General features: G+C 34.9%; 2 protein-coding genes across 3 annotated transcripts in view; one reads left to right on the top strand and one right to left on the bottom strand.

Annotated features, from left to right (window-relative positions):
• LOC117972701 (alpha-L-iduronidase-like) overlaps positions 1–13,872 on the bottom strand; it is a 60,846-nt gene that overhangs the window by 27,818 nt on the left and 19,156 nt on the right. The window contains exons 3-5 of the mRNA XM_058994885.1: positions 1,767–1,849; positions 1,389–1,496; positions 907–1,002 (exon numbers count right to left, since the gene is read on the bottom strand). Of these exons, the coding sequence (XP_058850868.1) occupies positions 907–1,002; positions 1,389–1,496; positions 1,767–1,849 (287 nt within the window). The remainder of the gene's footprint in view (positions 1–906; positions 1,003–1,388; positions 1,497–1,766; positions 1,850–13,872) is intronic.
• The window catches only part of LOC117409491 (sulfate anion transporter 1-like), a 29,652-nt gene that overhangs the window by 3,952 nt on the left and 11,828 nt on the right, over positions 1–13,872 (top strand). Inside the window, exon 1 of one of the 2 annotated variants that reach the window (XM_058994867.1) lies at positions 5,751–6,140. The exons of the other annotated variant lie outside the window; for it this stretch is intronic. The gene's annotated coding sequence lies outside the window, so the exon portion shown is untranslated. Of the gene's footprint in view, positions 1–5,750; positions 6,141–13,872 lie in introns of those variants that run through there. 2 annotated transcript variants of the gene reach the window in all.

The raw sequence follows: 13,872 nt of genomic DNA, 5'->3' as shown, positions 1-13,872 counted from the left end.
CGAAAGGACAATCAAAATGAACGATAAACTGTTGGAGTAAGTTAGAGACGAAATTTTAAAGTAGAATTACACTTACCTGTTCGTCTCGTGTATACAGTGTTCTGCCTTTGATTTATCCTGTTTGTTAAAGAATTAAAACGCAGTACAAAAAGCACAAATCCCGAATTGAAGCTGAACATTTACAGTATTCAAAATCAATGACACAAATAGTTTCAAAGTACAGCAAATCTTAATCCAACATACAAGAATCCCAAACTGAGTTTTTATTCCAAATCATCTCAACATGAAGTTTGACATGAAGTTAATCAGATCCTCAAGTTTTTCTTTTCTTTCTTTAATCAATTTTGCTTTGCTGCATGGTTGCTTAACAAGCCAAAAAAGTGTTTTTTGATAACCTATATTCATGACTTTATATTGCAACATAAAATCACTTTTGTTTCGGAAGCATAGTTAAGACAAAAGAGCTGACTTCACTGTGGAGGTGGCATCCCGTGCGTACAGACCGGGATGTTGACAGTGTGTGTTTAGATTATCTTTTTTGTTTTTTTATTTGGGGTCCAGCGGCCAGGTTCATTATAGCCGAAGGTTCGTTATAATGAAGGGCGTTATAGCGAGGGTGTACTGTATTTATTTTGTATTTACAGACCAAGGTCATAGTGCACCCATTAATATTGAGGCAGCATTTTTGGGGTTACAGGCACTAGTGGCGCCTAACCCCAAAATGACACTTGCCAAAAGTCTGGAGCCCTGTTCACATAACCCAATGCACTGTATATGGCTCATGATAGTAGTGCAGTAATGTAGACATTTGACAGGGAGTGTATTGCTGTGAAAAATTAGGATGTAGGAAATAGGGTTGTATTAGAGAGCAGGATTGTGCAGGACAGCAGTCTCAGCAGGTCTTACCTTGGATTGTCATATTTACATAATCAAAATCATGATTGCTTGGTTCGTTCCAGGTTTCGAAGTTCCACTGGGAAACGTACTCTAGACCATACTTATCTGAAATCAAAGTTTCAAAATGTATGTTATAACAAAAGGCACTGCCAACAAATGTCTAAAATGTTAATGATTTAAAATACTTTTTCAGTAGATGGCAAACTATTAAATAAAATTTCAGAGAATACATTAGCACATTTACACTGCAAGTAAGTCTTGCCCTTATGGATGTGATTGAAAGAACTGACATTTTCTGGACAAGGAGTTTTTAGAAATGCCACACGAGTTAATAAGGTTGTTCTTTGCAAGAACAGCACCTCGAAAAACCATTTAGTGTAAGGGTGCTGACACCGTACAGTGCATGTTTTAAATTTACACGATTCTTACTTAACCATGTGATCTATCTTCTGTAACAAAGATCATTGATTTTATTTTTATGTTCAACTTACCGATGTATCTCTTTGCGATAACTGCCACCATGTTCTTCCATTCCACCACCTGCTTTTTATCTTCAAAATCAGTAAAATAACCAGAGGCACTCCCCATCAATTCAAAACCTGAAATTAATGAAAGAGAATTGTGCAGTAAAACACATCATTCTGAAGAACAAACCCTGAAGACAATTTGAGGGGTGAGGATAATTTAGGAAACACAGAGACATGGAAAAAAGGACAATACAGTACTAGGCAAAATCAAACACACAAAATTAAACACATATTACACAGGCAAGGTTAAAAGCCACCAGGTTAACAAAGTTTGGTCCTGTAAATGTATATAGTCTGTAGGTTATGCACTTTACGCAAGTTGAAATGTACAGCAAAAATCACCTGGTCTTAGTCCATTCTGCCACAAGAGGTCTATGAGATTATCCAGGTTGGTGAAGTTATAATGTGGTTTTCCATTTACAACACTAGAACAAAAAAGTTATTCATTATAATAAACAGAAATATATAAAACTTCTCCTTATATTATGCTTAGTTATAAAAACACTGTTGCAAGCAGAAATTGAAAATAATTTAAACGTTGTAAAATGTATGGGCTTGTGAACCACAAAACCTTAATACATTACTGACTGTTAGCACTGATAAAAGGGCAAATCTGTGTTCATAGTCCAAATTAAATTTACATCCAAATGTAATTAACTCAGTCATAAAATTCCATGACAAAACAGCTATGATGTTAAAAAATAACATCCGTTGACATCAGTTTTGCTTATCCTGTTGTCGACCTCTGTAATCCATACACTGTTCTGCAGGGGTTCCCAAACTTTTTTTTTTTTTTTTTGGTACCTGAGGCCCACCTGCTCAGCTGCATTAGGCACTGTGGCCCACTATTAGAACTCCTTGGAAAATGTCAAATTAAAAAACATTTTACATGTTTAAACCTGTAACATTATAAATAAACCTAATCTAAACTGTCCTTTATTTATATGAATAAATATTGTGAAAGATGAAAATCACATAGAATATGAAAAAATAGAAACACTTTAATTTTAGTAAAGAAAATAAAATTGCAAAAACTAAAACAGATGTTTATATCAAACCTTTAAATTAGGCACCTTTGTATAACTGAAAATTTTAGAAATGCAGTTATTTTTCTTGGTCATGAAACAAGAAAGAAGTGCATGCCTTATTATTCCCATTCATAAATAACTGAACAGGAATCGCCGTTGAGTAAAACCAGTACAACGTGCACAAAAACATAACTCTTAAATCCAAATTTCTGAACACTGTGTAACTAAAACGTCCAACCGTTACCTCTCATGCTGAACTGTCATCCACAAAAAGAAGAATGTTTACAAGAGAGAGAAACGAGAGCCTTGCAGAAGTCGCCACTACTCTGTGCAACCAAATACAACATGCAAAATGACATTCAATGACATGCAGCTGCAGCACTTAACCAAAAGAAAACTTATGAAAATAAATCCATCTGCAGCGAAATTTGAATGTCAAATTATTTTTATTATTATTTTCCAACAAAACATATTCTAGCGTTATTTTAAGACGACTCTGAACGAGCCAGTAATTAATAAAATAGCAGTATATCCAAACATTTTAATAAATTAATTACTGGTATGTAACAAGATTAATAAGTTTGATTAATAACTTGATTTAGTTACTATTGAAACATGTCAAAGTACTCCATTTTAAATGTTAATAGCTAATTAGTCACAAAATCGTATTCACCACAGGCATCAATTGAATTTTTAAATGAATATTAAAGTACAAAAGTTAGTATGCAAACTTTTCTACAAAAGAAAAAAACTGAGCCCCCGGTACAAATTAATTGTTTATTTAGCAGACACCTTTATCCACGGCGACTTACAGAGACTAGGGTGTGTGAACTATGCATCAGCTGCAGAGTCACTTACAATTACGTCTCACCCGAAAGGTTAAGTGACTTGCTCAGGGTCACACAATGAGTCAGTGGCTGAGGTGGGATTTGAACCGGGGACCTCCTGCTTACAAGCCCCTTTCTTTAACCACTGGACCACACAGCCTCCCTACAATTGCATTCAAACTCCTGTAGCTGCCTTTTTTGTTATTCATACTTTACAAAACGACTTCTTTGGTAGCGGATTCAACATTATAATTTTATTAACACTGAGCACACTTTTTACATCTGCCAGCAGAGCGATCACATGACCTTAACACTGCCCTATTGTCAGAGCTCTCGCTTTACATCCCGCCTACAGGCAGGCAATCTGTTGAGAGGGGTATCTCTGCAGCCTGCATCCTCCAGCCGTGAAGTCACACGTGCGCAGGTTGTAATAGACGTCATTATCCGTCTGCTAAATGTCTGTAATAATGATGTTTTTAAACTATCAATTAAACAATGATGGTTTAATCAAATAAAGGCATACTATTGAATATATACATTTCAAGATCTGCTCCTGGGGAGCTCCTACACATTGATTTAAATAATCCTCATCATTATTTTCTCAACCCAGTACATTAAAATGTTCCTCATATGCTTCTTTTTTCAACTACTGAGATTCATTATTATTGGGGAAATGTCATACAGTGTGATATGGATAACTATAATAATATGTAATAATGCACACAATGACATGCATATTACCATATAACGTCATCCCCACTGCAATCGTGTACTACAGTCATCTGTATTTAAATAATCTTCATCAACACTGTTTCAAAATGTCCCTTGTATTAACAAGACAGAGTCTCCTGAATAAATCAATGAAAGATAAATAATAAAATATATATTCATGCAGTCAATGACATGCACACGTCATGCATGCACAGGTATTTCACGTCAAAGACCGTCTGGAAAACAATGCAAATTACTGCAGTCGTAGTGATTTAGGGGAGGGGATATCCCTGTCTGCATACTAATTAGGGAAAGAACGACTTTTAATATCTTGAGGAGAGCTTGCATGCGTTGCCATGAAGATAAAAACATTTAACAAGAAACATTTTGATCACAAAACTGCAAAGCTGCAGGTTGCAGCAGTTCAACCTGGATTCTATGCTGCGAGTGATACACACGCAACAGGGCTCTATGGTAGGAGCACAAAAAATTAAATTTAGGAGCACACTGAAAACATTTAGGAGCACACACACACAAAGACTGTATATTTGTATATAAATATACACAATTAACATTTTTTTCAACTTCTCAGAAGATGAAAGAGAGAACAGTTACATATTTTTCATATTACCAAAACATTTAACATAAGTATTCTCTTTTTTTTACAAAGCAAAAAGTAAGCTAACTATATTAAAAAGTAAATAGTAAATCTAATACATCAATTAAAATGAATACAGACAAATTCTCCACACTTTCAAAACCATTAACAGTGGCCACTTGTGCTTCCTGTTTTTCCTCCCTGATCTCCTTTTTCCTTCCTCTCTATCTTCCCCACACACAGAATAACTCTGAACATTTTCAAATGAGCGCCTGTTGTATCGATGACTGTCAGAACTTGTAGTAGGGATGTGTAGCTTTTAGTGCGTTGTTGCAATGGGCAACAGACACTAATAAACTACATTCCCAGAGTGCATTACACGTAAACTGAATAGTGATTTTTTTTTTTTTCAGAGGCTCAAAACGTTCAGCGGAGGAGCATAATTGACTTCAGGCGCTGTGAAATTTACCCATTGCCATGCAAATAAACATAGTTTTACTACTTAAAAAAAAAAAAGATATTTGCCTTATTGACACACTACTAGTTACTTGCACTGAATTTATGAACCTGGCAGCTGGTTTTCTTTGCTTCCGGTAAGGGATTGAACACACTGCATAGGAGCTGCACAGTTTCTTTAAAATGTCTTTAACAAAAAGACACCAGCTGCATCAAAGACCGAAAATATTTCTGCTAAAGATAACTCTGTCCAGTACAAGGGGACATTTCACGTGTCTGTTGTTATTTTTACATTTATTTACGTTTTTATTTTGTTTCATAATTCACTGATGGTGACAATAGAATGTCTTTAAAAAGTGGACATAAAAAAATAAAATATTCTATTACTTAGCATATAATGTTTTTCACGTAAGCATTTAAATATTTAGGAACATTTGTAATATAATAACAAGAGAATTATCAATTTTGAATGTGACAATATAAATATTTTTTAATTTTTTTGCTTTAATACATAGTATGTTTAAATCGTGAAATATCTTAAAAGACCTATTTTGAGACTGTGAAATAAGCCATTGTTTACCGTGAAAATAATGCAGCCCTTGATATGAGCTGCTAAAGGAGTGGCATTGGTGGCAGGGCTCTCCTCAAAGGGATGGTTTATAAAAGTGCCATTAACTCCAAACCTTCCAACCTCAAAACAATCAAGGCTACAGTAACTAGAGTAGCTGTCTGCTACACACACAAACTCAGCCCCTAACAAATAAAAACACACACATACATAGCATATGCTCGGGTGGGAGATTATACAATGACATGAGCTAAACAGGACTGCACCCGAGGCAGTAGGGACAAAGATACCCTGCTCTGCATCTAAAACTGACATTGATTACATCAGTATCCACAGTAACCAAATTAAAGGAAAAAAAAAAAAAGGCGGCCTATCACTCCGACAGGAAAATGAGGCCTAAGTCTAGCTGAAGGATCCTCACACAGTAGGCTTTTGTGCTATTGCAGTCTCTAACGAAAGCAGACAGCCACAGCTCTGAAGGTATGGAACACACAGCAACAACAAAACCGAGTGCTTTCATAGGAAGAGGTAAGTGCTCTTGGTTTTTTAAAGACTCTAAGGGGATGTACACTATTTACCAGAATATAAATGTTCCATCTTTGAGATGCAGTAATTTAGCTACGAATGCAAGCAAGCCTTAAAAGGAACACATGTGTTATTTGTTTTAACAATGATTGTGTAATATTTTCATTTCTATATATCTATTAAAATGAAAAAAATCCAGTTTCAAATCAGAAATCATACAAAATATTAGAACAAATTAAATTAGTAAAATAAATATCTTCGGTTATAGTTTATTACGATTTATGCTTCATAATTAGATATCGGTGGCAATTGCACACTGAATGACAAAGACTAAGAACGGATACAATCACTTTAAGCTGCACAGTATTTAGTTTAGTTCCTAATTTCCTGAACGAAAGAAGATCAGCACACCATGCTAGGATAATATCACTGCCTGAGACAGGAAGTGGGGAATTAGGCTGCTACTAAGTCTGCTCCAATAAAATGCACTCAGGGTCACTTATTGTTAGTCACAGCAGCTTAGCTTACTAGGATTCTATGTTTCAGTGCCATCATACCTTTCCTTCATTTTCACATTTCATCTGGAAAATAAATCTCAAAAGACAGTATAAAGAGGTCCATGTAGAGCAGGATTCTTTTACATGTTTAAAGTTCTGTTACAGGTTAAGTCATTATGTATGCACCTGTTATCCACACACTGGACCCCATTTGTATTCTGTTTGCACTCACATTTTACAACTAGCAAGAAATGACTTCCAGCAAGAGCAGGTATGGTCAGCTGAATGAGCATTCCAAGCTTTTAATTGCTAGTTTTAGAAGATTCATTTAGTTTTTACCTTGCTGAAAAAATGGGGGCAAAGAGATGAGAAACTGGGCTCCCTGTCAATGCCTTCGGCCACTGACCCTGGTTATCTCATTTAAAAACAGTGGTTACTGACGTGTTGAGAAGCTGCATGGAGGCATTCTGATTCATCTCACTTGGAGACAGGATTAATGAGGCCTGTGAAAGGGAAAGTAACTTCAACCCATGCATGCACAGAACTCAAATTACCAGGGGAGGGGAGGAGTGGGGGTGGCTCAAACCCCCTTACTCAAATCATGGTGACTTTTGTGCGAGTTTGGGGTTGCCTGGGTTTAACTTTTATATCTGAACTGCTTCAGGTGTCTGGAAGAAACGTCACCAGAGCCTTTCTAAAAGTGTGTGTGACTGGTGGGGGTGGGGTGGGGTTATGAATTTCGTTTACAAAAAAAAAAAAAAAAAAGTAATTTGAATGCAGTATTTCTAAGGATAAATGAATGCAATAAAACAACTATGTCAAATATTGAAGCAGGTTATATATTTGTAGTCTACTGATTATTTAAAAGTTTGCAACAACATTACTACTATAACTGTTGTTGTTGTTGTTATTATTATTAAAGAGCTTGTTATCTGAATGTTGGGGAGTGAGGCATCCCACAAACATCATTTAATTTACTTCAAAACAAATTAAATGTTTGTTTTGTAAAAGAAACAAAAAATAAATTGTACCATGTACAGAAATTGGACCATCTACAGCACTTTGATAAAGAATGTATTGATAAAGAATATTAAACATATTAAACAAAGTATTTGTTTAGCTACCTAAAGGCTAGTTATTCATTAAGTTATACAGATATTTACTGCTTCGGACACAAATTACATGTAATGGTAATATATGTTTCAACAGCCTTCTACAGTGTTACAAGATGACGAATGTAGAAACATTTTCTATCACACCCAAAGTGCGTTCACTGTTAGCTATAAACATGTCCTTATTTTTTCCAGCATTCACTGTGTTGGTTCTGTCTATACAGTATGCTTATCAAAGCCACTGCGTTTTGAGTTGTCAGTGTTTTTGCTTTGTTGTGGAGAGTGGCTCCTGCAGTAATAATGTAGTTTGTTGCCTTGTTTTGTTTTTTGGTGGCGGTGAAATTAAGATTTTCGCTGCCTCATCCACAATATCGCCTTCATTTTCCCATTCTTTAAAATTATCCAAGTTCTCTGTATATTTCCCATTTTAAAAGTAGTGTATTTCTCGCACTGAAAGCTTGCCTATCTGTCTGCCCCTGAACTGGGCGACGTATCCCTATCCCAAGAACTCCATAGTGCTGATCACAGTTGCTGTTCACGACTCTGCTCTGAACAACTTCCCTGCGGGGAAGAAAACTAAACCGAAACTTAAATATCAAATTATAAAATAAATAAATGTAGATTTTCTAACATTTACAAATCGAAGATAACATCAACTGTAATTACGTTACTGCTTGGGCAACACACATTGAATGGAAACTTTTTCTAGACCGGTTTTAAATAAGAACTTTTATAACAATAAACACAACATTTGTTTTTATTACTTTATTTTAGTGGTCAGACAAATATCAGAATATTTGAACGAATATTTTTTGACATGTATTTGGATACAAAAAACAATCATGTTCGTATTCTCTAGAAATGACAAAAATACCTTAATACTTATTTATCGCCTCACCAGAAATTGCACAAGTTTAAAAAATGAAATGAAAAAGAGCGCTGTATGATATGCGAGATTAATATATATATATATATATATATATATATATATATATATATATATATATATATATATATATATATATAGTGTTTAAAGTTACATTTCAGTTTTTGTTTGCTTGTTCAACTACAAAAAAAGGCACAAGTAAACCTCATGTTATTACTTTATGAAAACGTGTCTATGGCCACTGTTTACTGTGAAGAAACAGCAATGGCAAGGAATGAAAAAAAAGTAAAAAATAAATAAAATGCGGTGTAACAATGATGACTGCACCAGCCGAAACGTATAGGTGCTTGACTTTTCTTTAAGTTGACTGGAATAGCAAGATTTCCAAGCAGCTCCAGGATTAGTATCAAGACTGCTCGGATTATGTATAGGAATACATATTTTGCACATAATATTTAAAATAATGATCTCTTGAATCCAAAGTTATTATATTAAATATGGCAAGGGAACAGGAAGTAATACTATTTCAATTACTGCTGGTGATCATTATTTCCCGGTAAGTGATCGCAAGCCTTTCCATCACCATTCAAGTGATTCTGCTACTACGATTTTGCAGAGTTGCTGTAACAGTTACCAGAATGTACTATAGGCTATAATAAGTGTTTTACAAATTCTGTTTGCACAGCATTGGTTTACTATGACTGGTACAATATATTGAAACCTCAACCTATTATACCGTAGAAACTGAAAACCAGTAAAAGTATGGTTAATAATTGTAGATTCCAAAAGGTGTTGATTACAACCTTCTAAATCAGGGTGTTTGGAATTAGAATGTTTCTCTTTAAAAGTATCATTTAGCTGGTACACATGTAATGCTGCAAAAAAAATCAGACAGGAATGACATCAAAGTTAGCCTTTCTTGTATCATCTAAACTATTGAACACGCAACAGTGCTGAATTTTAAAATACTGAAAACAAAAAGACTAACGTTTCAACTAGAAGTCTTTTTCAAAAGACAATGGTGATAGATATACACCCACTCTCAGCTTTATAAGTGACAGTTCATAAAGGATCACACATGCAATTAGAGTAAAAAAACACACACTTTATAAAAAAACGTTTTTACTTGCCAGAGCAGCTTATAGTTTATCTGGACAGTGCCAGATATCTGAATGGAGCAATACTACTGTACTGTCCATGTCTGGTTGTTGTTGAAAGATGCTGTATGAGCTCAAGTCAAGCTGACAGGCTGCAATTACTGACTCAGTAGTTGCAGGTCCAGTATTGGTTGCTTTTGTCAATTCAAAGTATTGATTGGCTGGTTTTGGTGGATAACAAAATACATTTTAACTACGCTTAAAAATTTGGGTCTGGCTCAATAGCCACCACCCTTCATCTGGGGCCTCTATTGTGGTGCTTAAGACCACGTTACGCTTCAATATCAGCAACTTTTGCATTTGCACTGTCCCCAAAGCTTTTTGGTTTCTTCCAATTGTGCAATCAAACCTGCTATTTGCACAAAATTTGCCCTCATGATGCTAGACTTTAAGACCAAGTAGAAGCATAGATCTTTCAGGATTATTAGGAGGGCTTACATGCTGGCACTTTTCTGCTCACACTGATCAAATAAAGCAAAAAGAGCATTCAAATAATGGTATAGGTAAAGCACTTTAACTAGGAGTTCCACCTGGTTAATACTGGCTGGAGATATTTCCTTTAGGACGCACTGATAACTAGACTTCAGTTTTTTTTTTTAGAATGAGAACTGTGTCAACTTTTGCCACAATTGAATTCAACTCCGTCAACACCTCCACAAAAACGTCTACTCTCAGGCTCGCTGGTCAATTCAATGACACTATTTTTTACTCCTGCAAATAAAACTCATTGGGAGGGAGGGTCTACAGGGCTTTTCATAAATACAGCACGGAACAGGAAAACACTGCATGTAGCTTCTGAATTAACATTCTCACGAGATCCCACAAGTGAGATCTAGCAACCCTCCACCTAGCTACGGGGATGTAATGAAAACCAGACCTGTAACTTCGAACAATAGGCTGGTAACTATTAATACAGCATTAAACTACGCTGTCTACAACTAATGTCCTGTACTGTTTCCCTATAGATTAGTATTCAGGTATTTAACTTAAAAAACCCTTGTTACACCTGGAAAGATTTACTTTGTTAATATTTTCTTTAAAAAAAACAAACACATTTTTAACTTCAAACAGTGATTTTGTATCTTTTAATTTTAGCCATTGATTTTGTTTTATGTCGTTTTCTCTGCTGCTTTAAGTTTTATTTAAGGTTAAAAGACACAGGGCTCTACATATAATTATATGCTTACGTCAGAACATAAGAACATAATTTATGGAGCAGCAAATATTACCACTGGCTGAAAAACAGTCAGCATTTTAGAATATACCTCTTTGGACACCACACATCTTGCACACTATTATTAAAACTTCAAATATTCATGACAAACACGACTGAGTATGGTAGTCTTTGCTATATGTCTGTATTATTATCGCTCAACCAGTAACCACAAGAAAACTAGTATTTTACTTTTAAATGTAGAGCTCTGCAAGCCACGAAAAGATAATAACTACAACATTGTAAAGGGGTTGTGTTTCAGGTGTTACAAATTCTAGGGACATTAAGTTGTATAAAAAGAGTAATGTATTGGAAGACATTATTATGTTCATTCTAAGGAGGATGGATGGTGCTTTTTAAATCACACTCAAACTTTATATCAGCAGTGTGGACTAGTGGTTAGGGCTCTGGACTCTTGACCGGAGGGTTGTGGGTTCAAGATGGGGCACTGCTGTTGTACCCTTGAGCAAGGTACTTTGCCTAGATTGCTCCAGTAAAAACCCAACTGTATAAATGGGTAATTGTATGTAAAAATAATGTGATATCTGTATAATGTGAAATAATGTGATACCTTGTAACAATTGTAAGTCGCTCTGGATAAGAAAGAAATAAATAAATAATAATAATAATATCAAATGGGAAGGGCAGCAAAGCATTGACTATAGCATCAGGAGCCAGTGTGTCAGTTACGGCTGTTGGATCAAGATCTAGATAAACTACAGCGGCACGGTAGCAGAATATCAAAGCAGTGTTTTGTGAAGAAGAAAGTTGGGAGTTTACCTTTGTGTAACATTTGTGTGATTAACAAGCTCTGCTCGGCCCGGTTCTTTTTTTTTTTTTTTTTTACAATAATCACATTTCACCCTCTGATGACTTGGTGACATTTTTATAATAGAAATGGAAATTTTACCAAAATATGAATAAAAAGAAATGTACCAAATTGCAAAAAGCTTGTAATACCACCAGTGCTGTATTACTGTGGTCACGTGTTGTTTGTGAGCACACGGCATGCAAGGTAAAAAAAATGACATCATGCTGTGTTTGTTATCTTGTTTATGTAAATACACCCCAAACAGAGCAGAGCATGGTAATTAAAGTGAAAAGTCCATTTGTTTGAGTGACAACTGAGGTGTCTCCAGATACCTAATCGGATTCTGACGAAAGTTGGCTCCCAACCAAATAATATCACATTCAACAAAAACATTCCTACCAACTTAATCATGCAGGAGAAGTGACAAATCAAAAACTTAAAAGGGAGTAACTTTTACCCTTTTGATTTACATACTAGATCTGTTAATTACCCCATGTTATCTGCACTTACGGATATCTGACATCATAATAATGTCGCCAGCATATACAATTGCAGACATGTAATATAGTATAATAGTCCACACAAGTACTGTACAAAAGCCAAACTGCCCGTCAACTAGCTTTTGAAACCACTTCCGACTGGTAATTAACAGTTAACAGGAAAGCTGTAAAAAATACCCATAAATTAATAAACAGTAATACATTATGATTGATAACAAACACATCATACAATAATAAAACTGATAGACAATTTATTATTATTATTATTATTATTATTTGTTTCTTAGTAGATGCCCTTATCCAGGGCGCCTTAGTCATAAACAAATACATTTCAAGAATCACAGTACAAGTAATAATACAATTAAGAGCAAGATAAATACAATGACTTTGGTTCTAGCAAGTACATGTATGACAAAATACGATTCAATACCATGAGGACTAAATCCATCAACCTAAACTAATTCAGTTTTCTGAAAGACTCTGCACTAACAACTGTATTCCAAAGCAGTAGCTTTTATGCTTTAAACCTTCTTCACATAATAGTGTGGCCGCAGATATGACTAACATGTATATATTAAATAGAATGTGTGTAAATTTAAAACAGAGAGACAGTTGATTTCTGTGAAGCCTAGGTAAAGTCCAACAGAAGTTAAACAATCAGGGCCTTTTAGTATTCAAAACCACCAGTTTTAACCACAATTTCCTAATTATTCAGTAAGGATCACTGGCTTAGTTCTGAATACACTTAACCGTATGACGCCTAGGTAGAATGACCATATTTGGGTTTGAATATGACCACTTTGTTGTTTGCGCTTGTAGTTTGGCAACCTTACATCAGAAAGTAAAACCCAATATATCTACGGAAAGGCCTTTAGTAGCTGTTTTCAATGATATAATGTATTTTATTGTGAAATGTATTATATGTTTTTTATATAAACTGCCCAAAAAATAACTGAAAACTGCCAATTTCGACTCCTTTCCAAGTTAGATATAAAAACAATTTCAAACATCTTCTACTATTGAGGAGCTACGATATTTTGTCCGAGCCATGGTCTGTATGTCAAAATTCCCCAAAACTGCCCTATTTTCAGAACTGTCAGCTATGTTATGAAAGTAGTCCACACTAAGCAAAATATCACAAAATACATGGCCAGATCTTATGTAAAACGTTTTATCACAGTAATGTATGAAAAAAAACAAGGGAAAATGAGGCTGTTTTTATTAAAAGTAGTTTTTATTTAAAATGAATAATTTGGTATCATGGAGAAAATAATATTTATATACAAGAGTTCAACCATGTACAGCAAGTCAAAAGAAGCAATAAATAAATAAATAATAAATGAATAAATAAAGGGCACTAAACATTTTTGGCATAAATATATGTACTGTATATTACCAGATTTTCAATAATTTGGTATCATGGAGAAAATAAAAAAACTTACAGAAGTCAACAGCAGCAGAAAAATAAATAAAAAAATAAGTCTTAGAATGGCTCGGCGCCAAAGGGTTAAGCAATAGAACCCGAAGACAAGGGGTTTACCGTCTGGTAACGCCTGCCT

Source organism: Acipenser ruthenus, chromosome 2, assembly GCF_902713425.1.
Source record: "Acipenser ruthenus chromosome 2, fAciRut3.2 maternal haplotype, whole genome shotgun sequence".
Classification (NCBI taxonomy): Eukaryota; Metazoa; Chordata; class Actinopteri; order Acipenseriformes; family Acipenseridae; genus Acipenser; species Acipenser ruthenus.
This window is presented reverse-complemented; position numbering and strand designations above follow the sequence as displayed.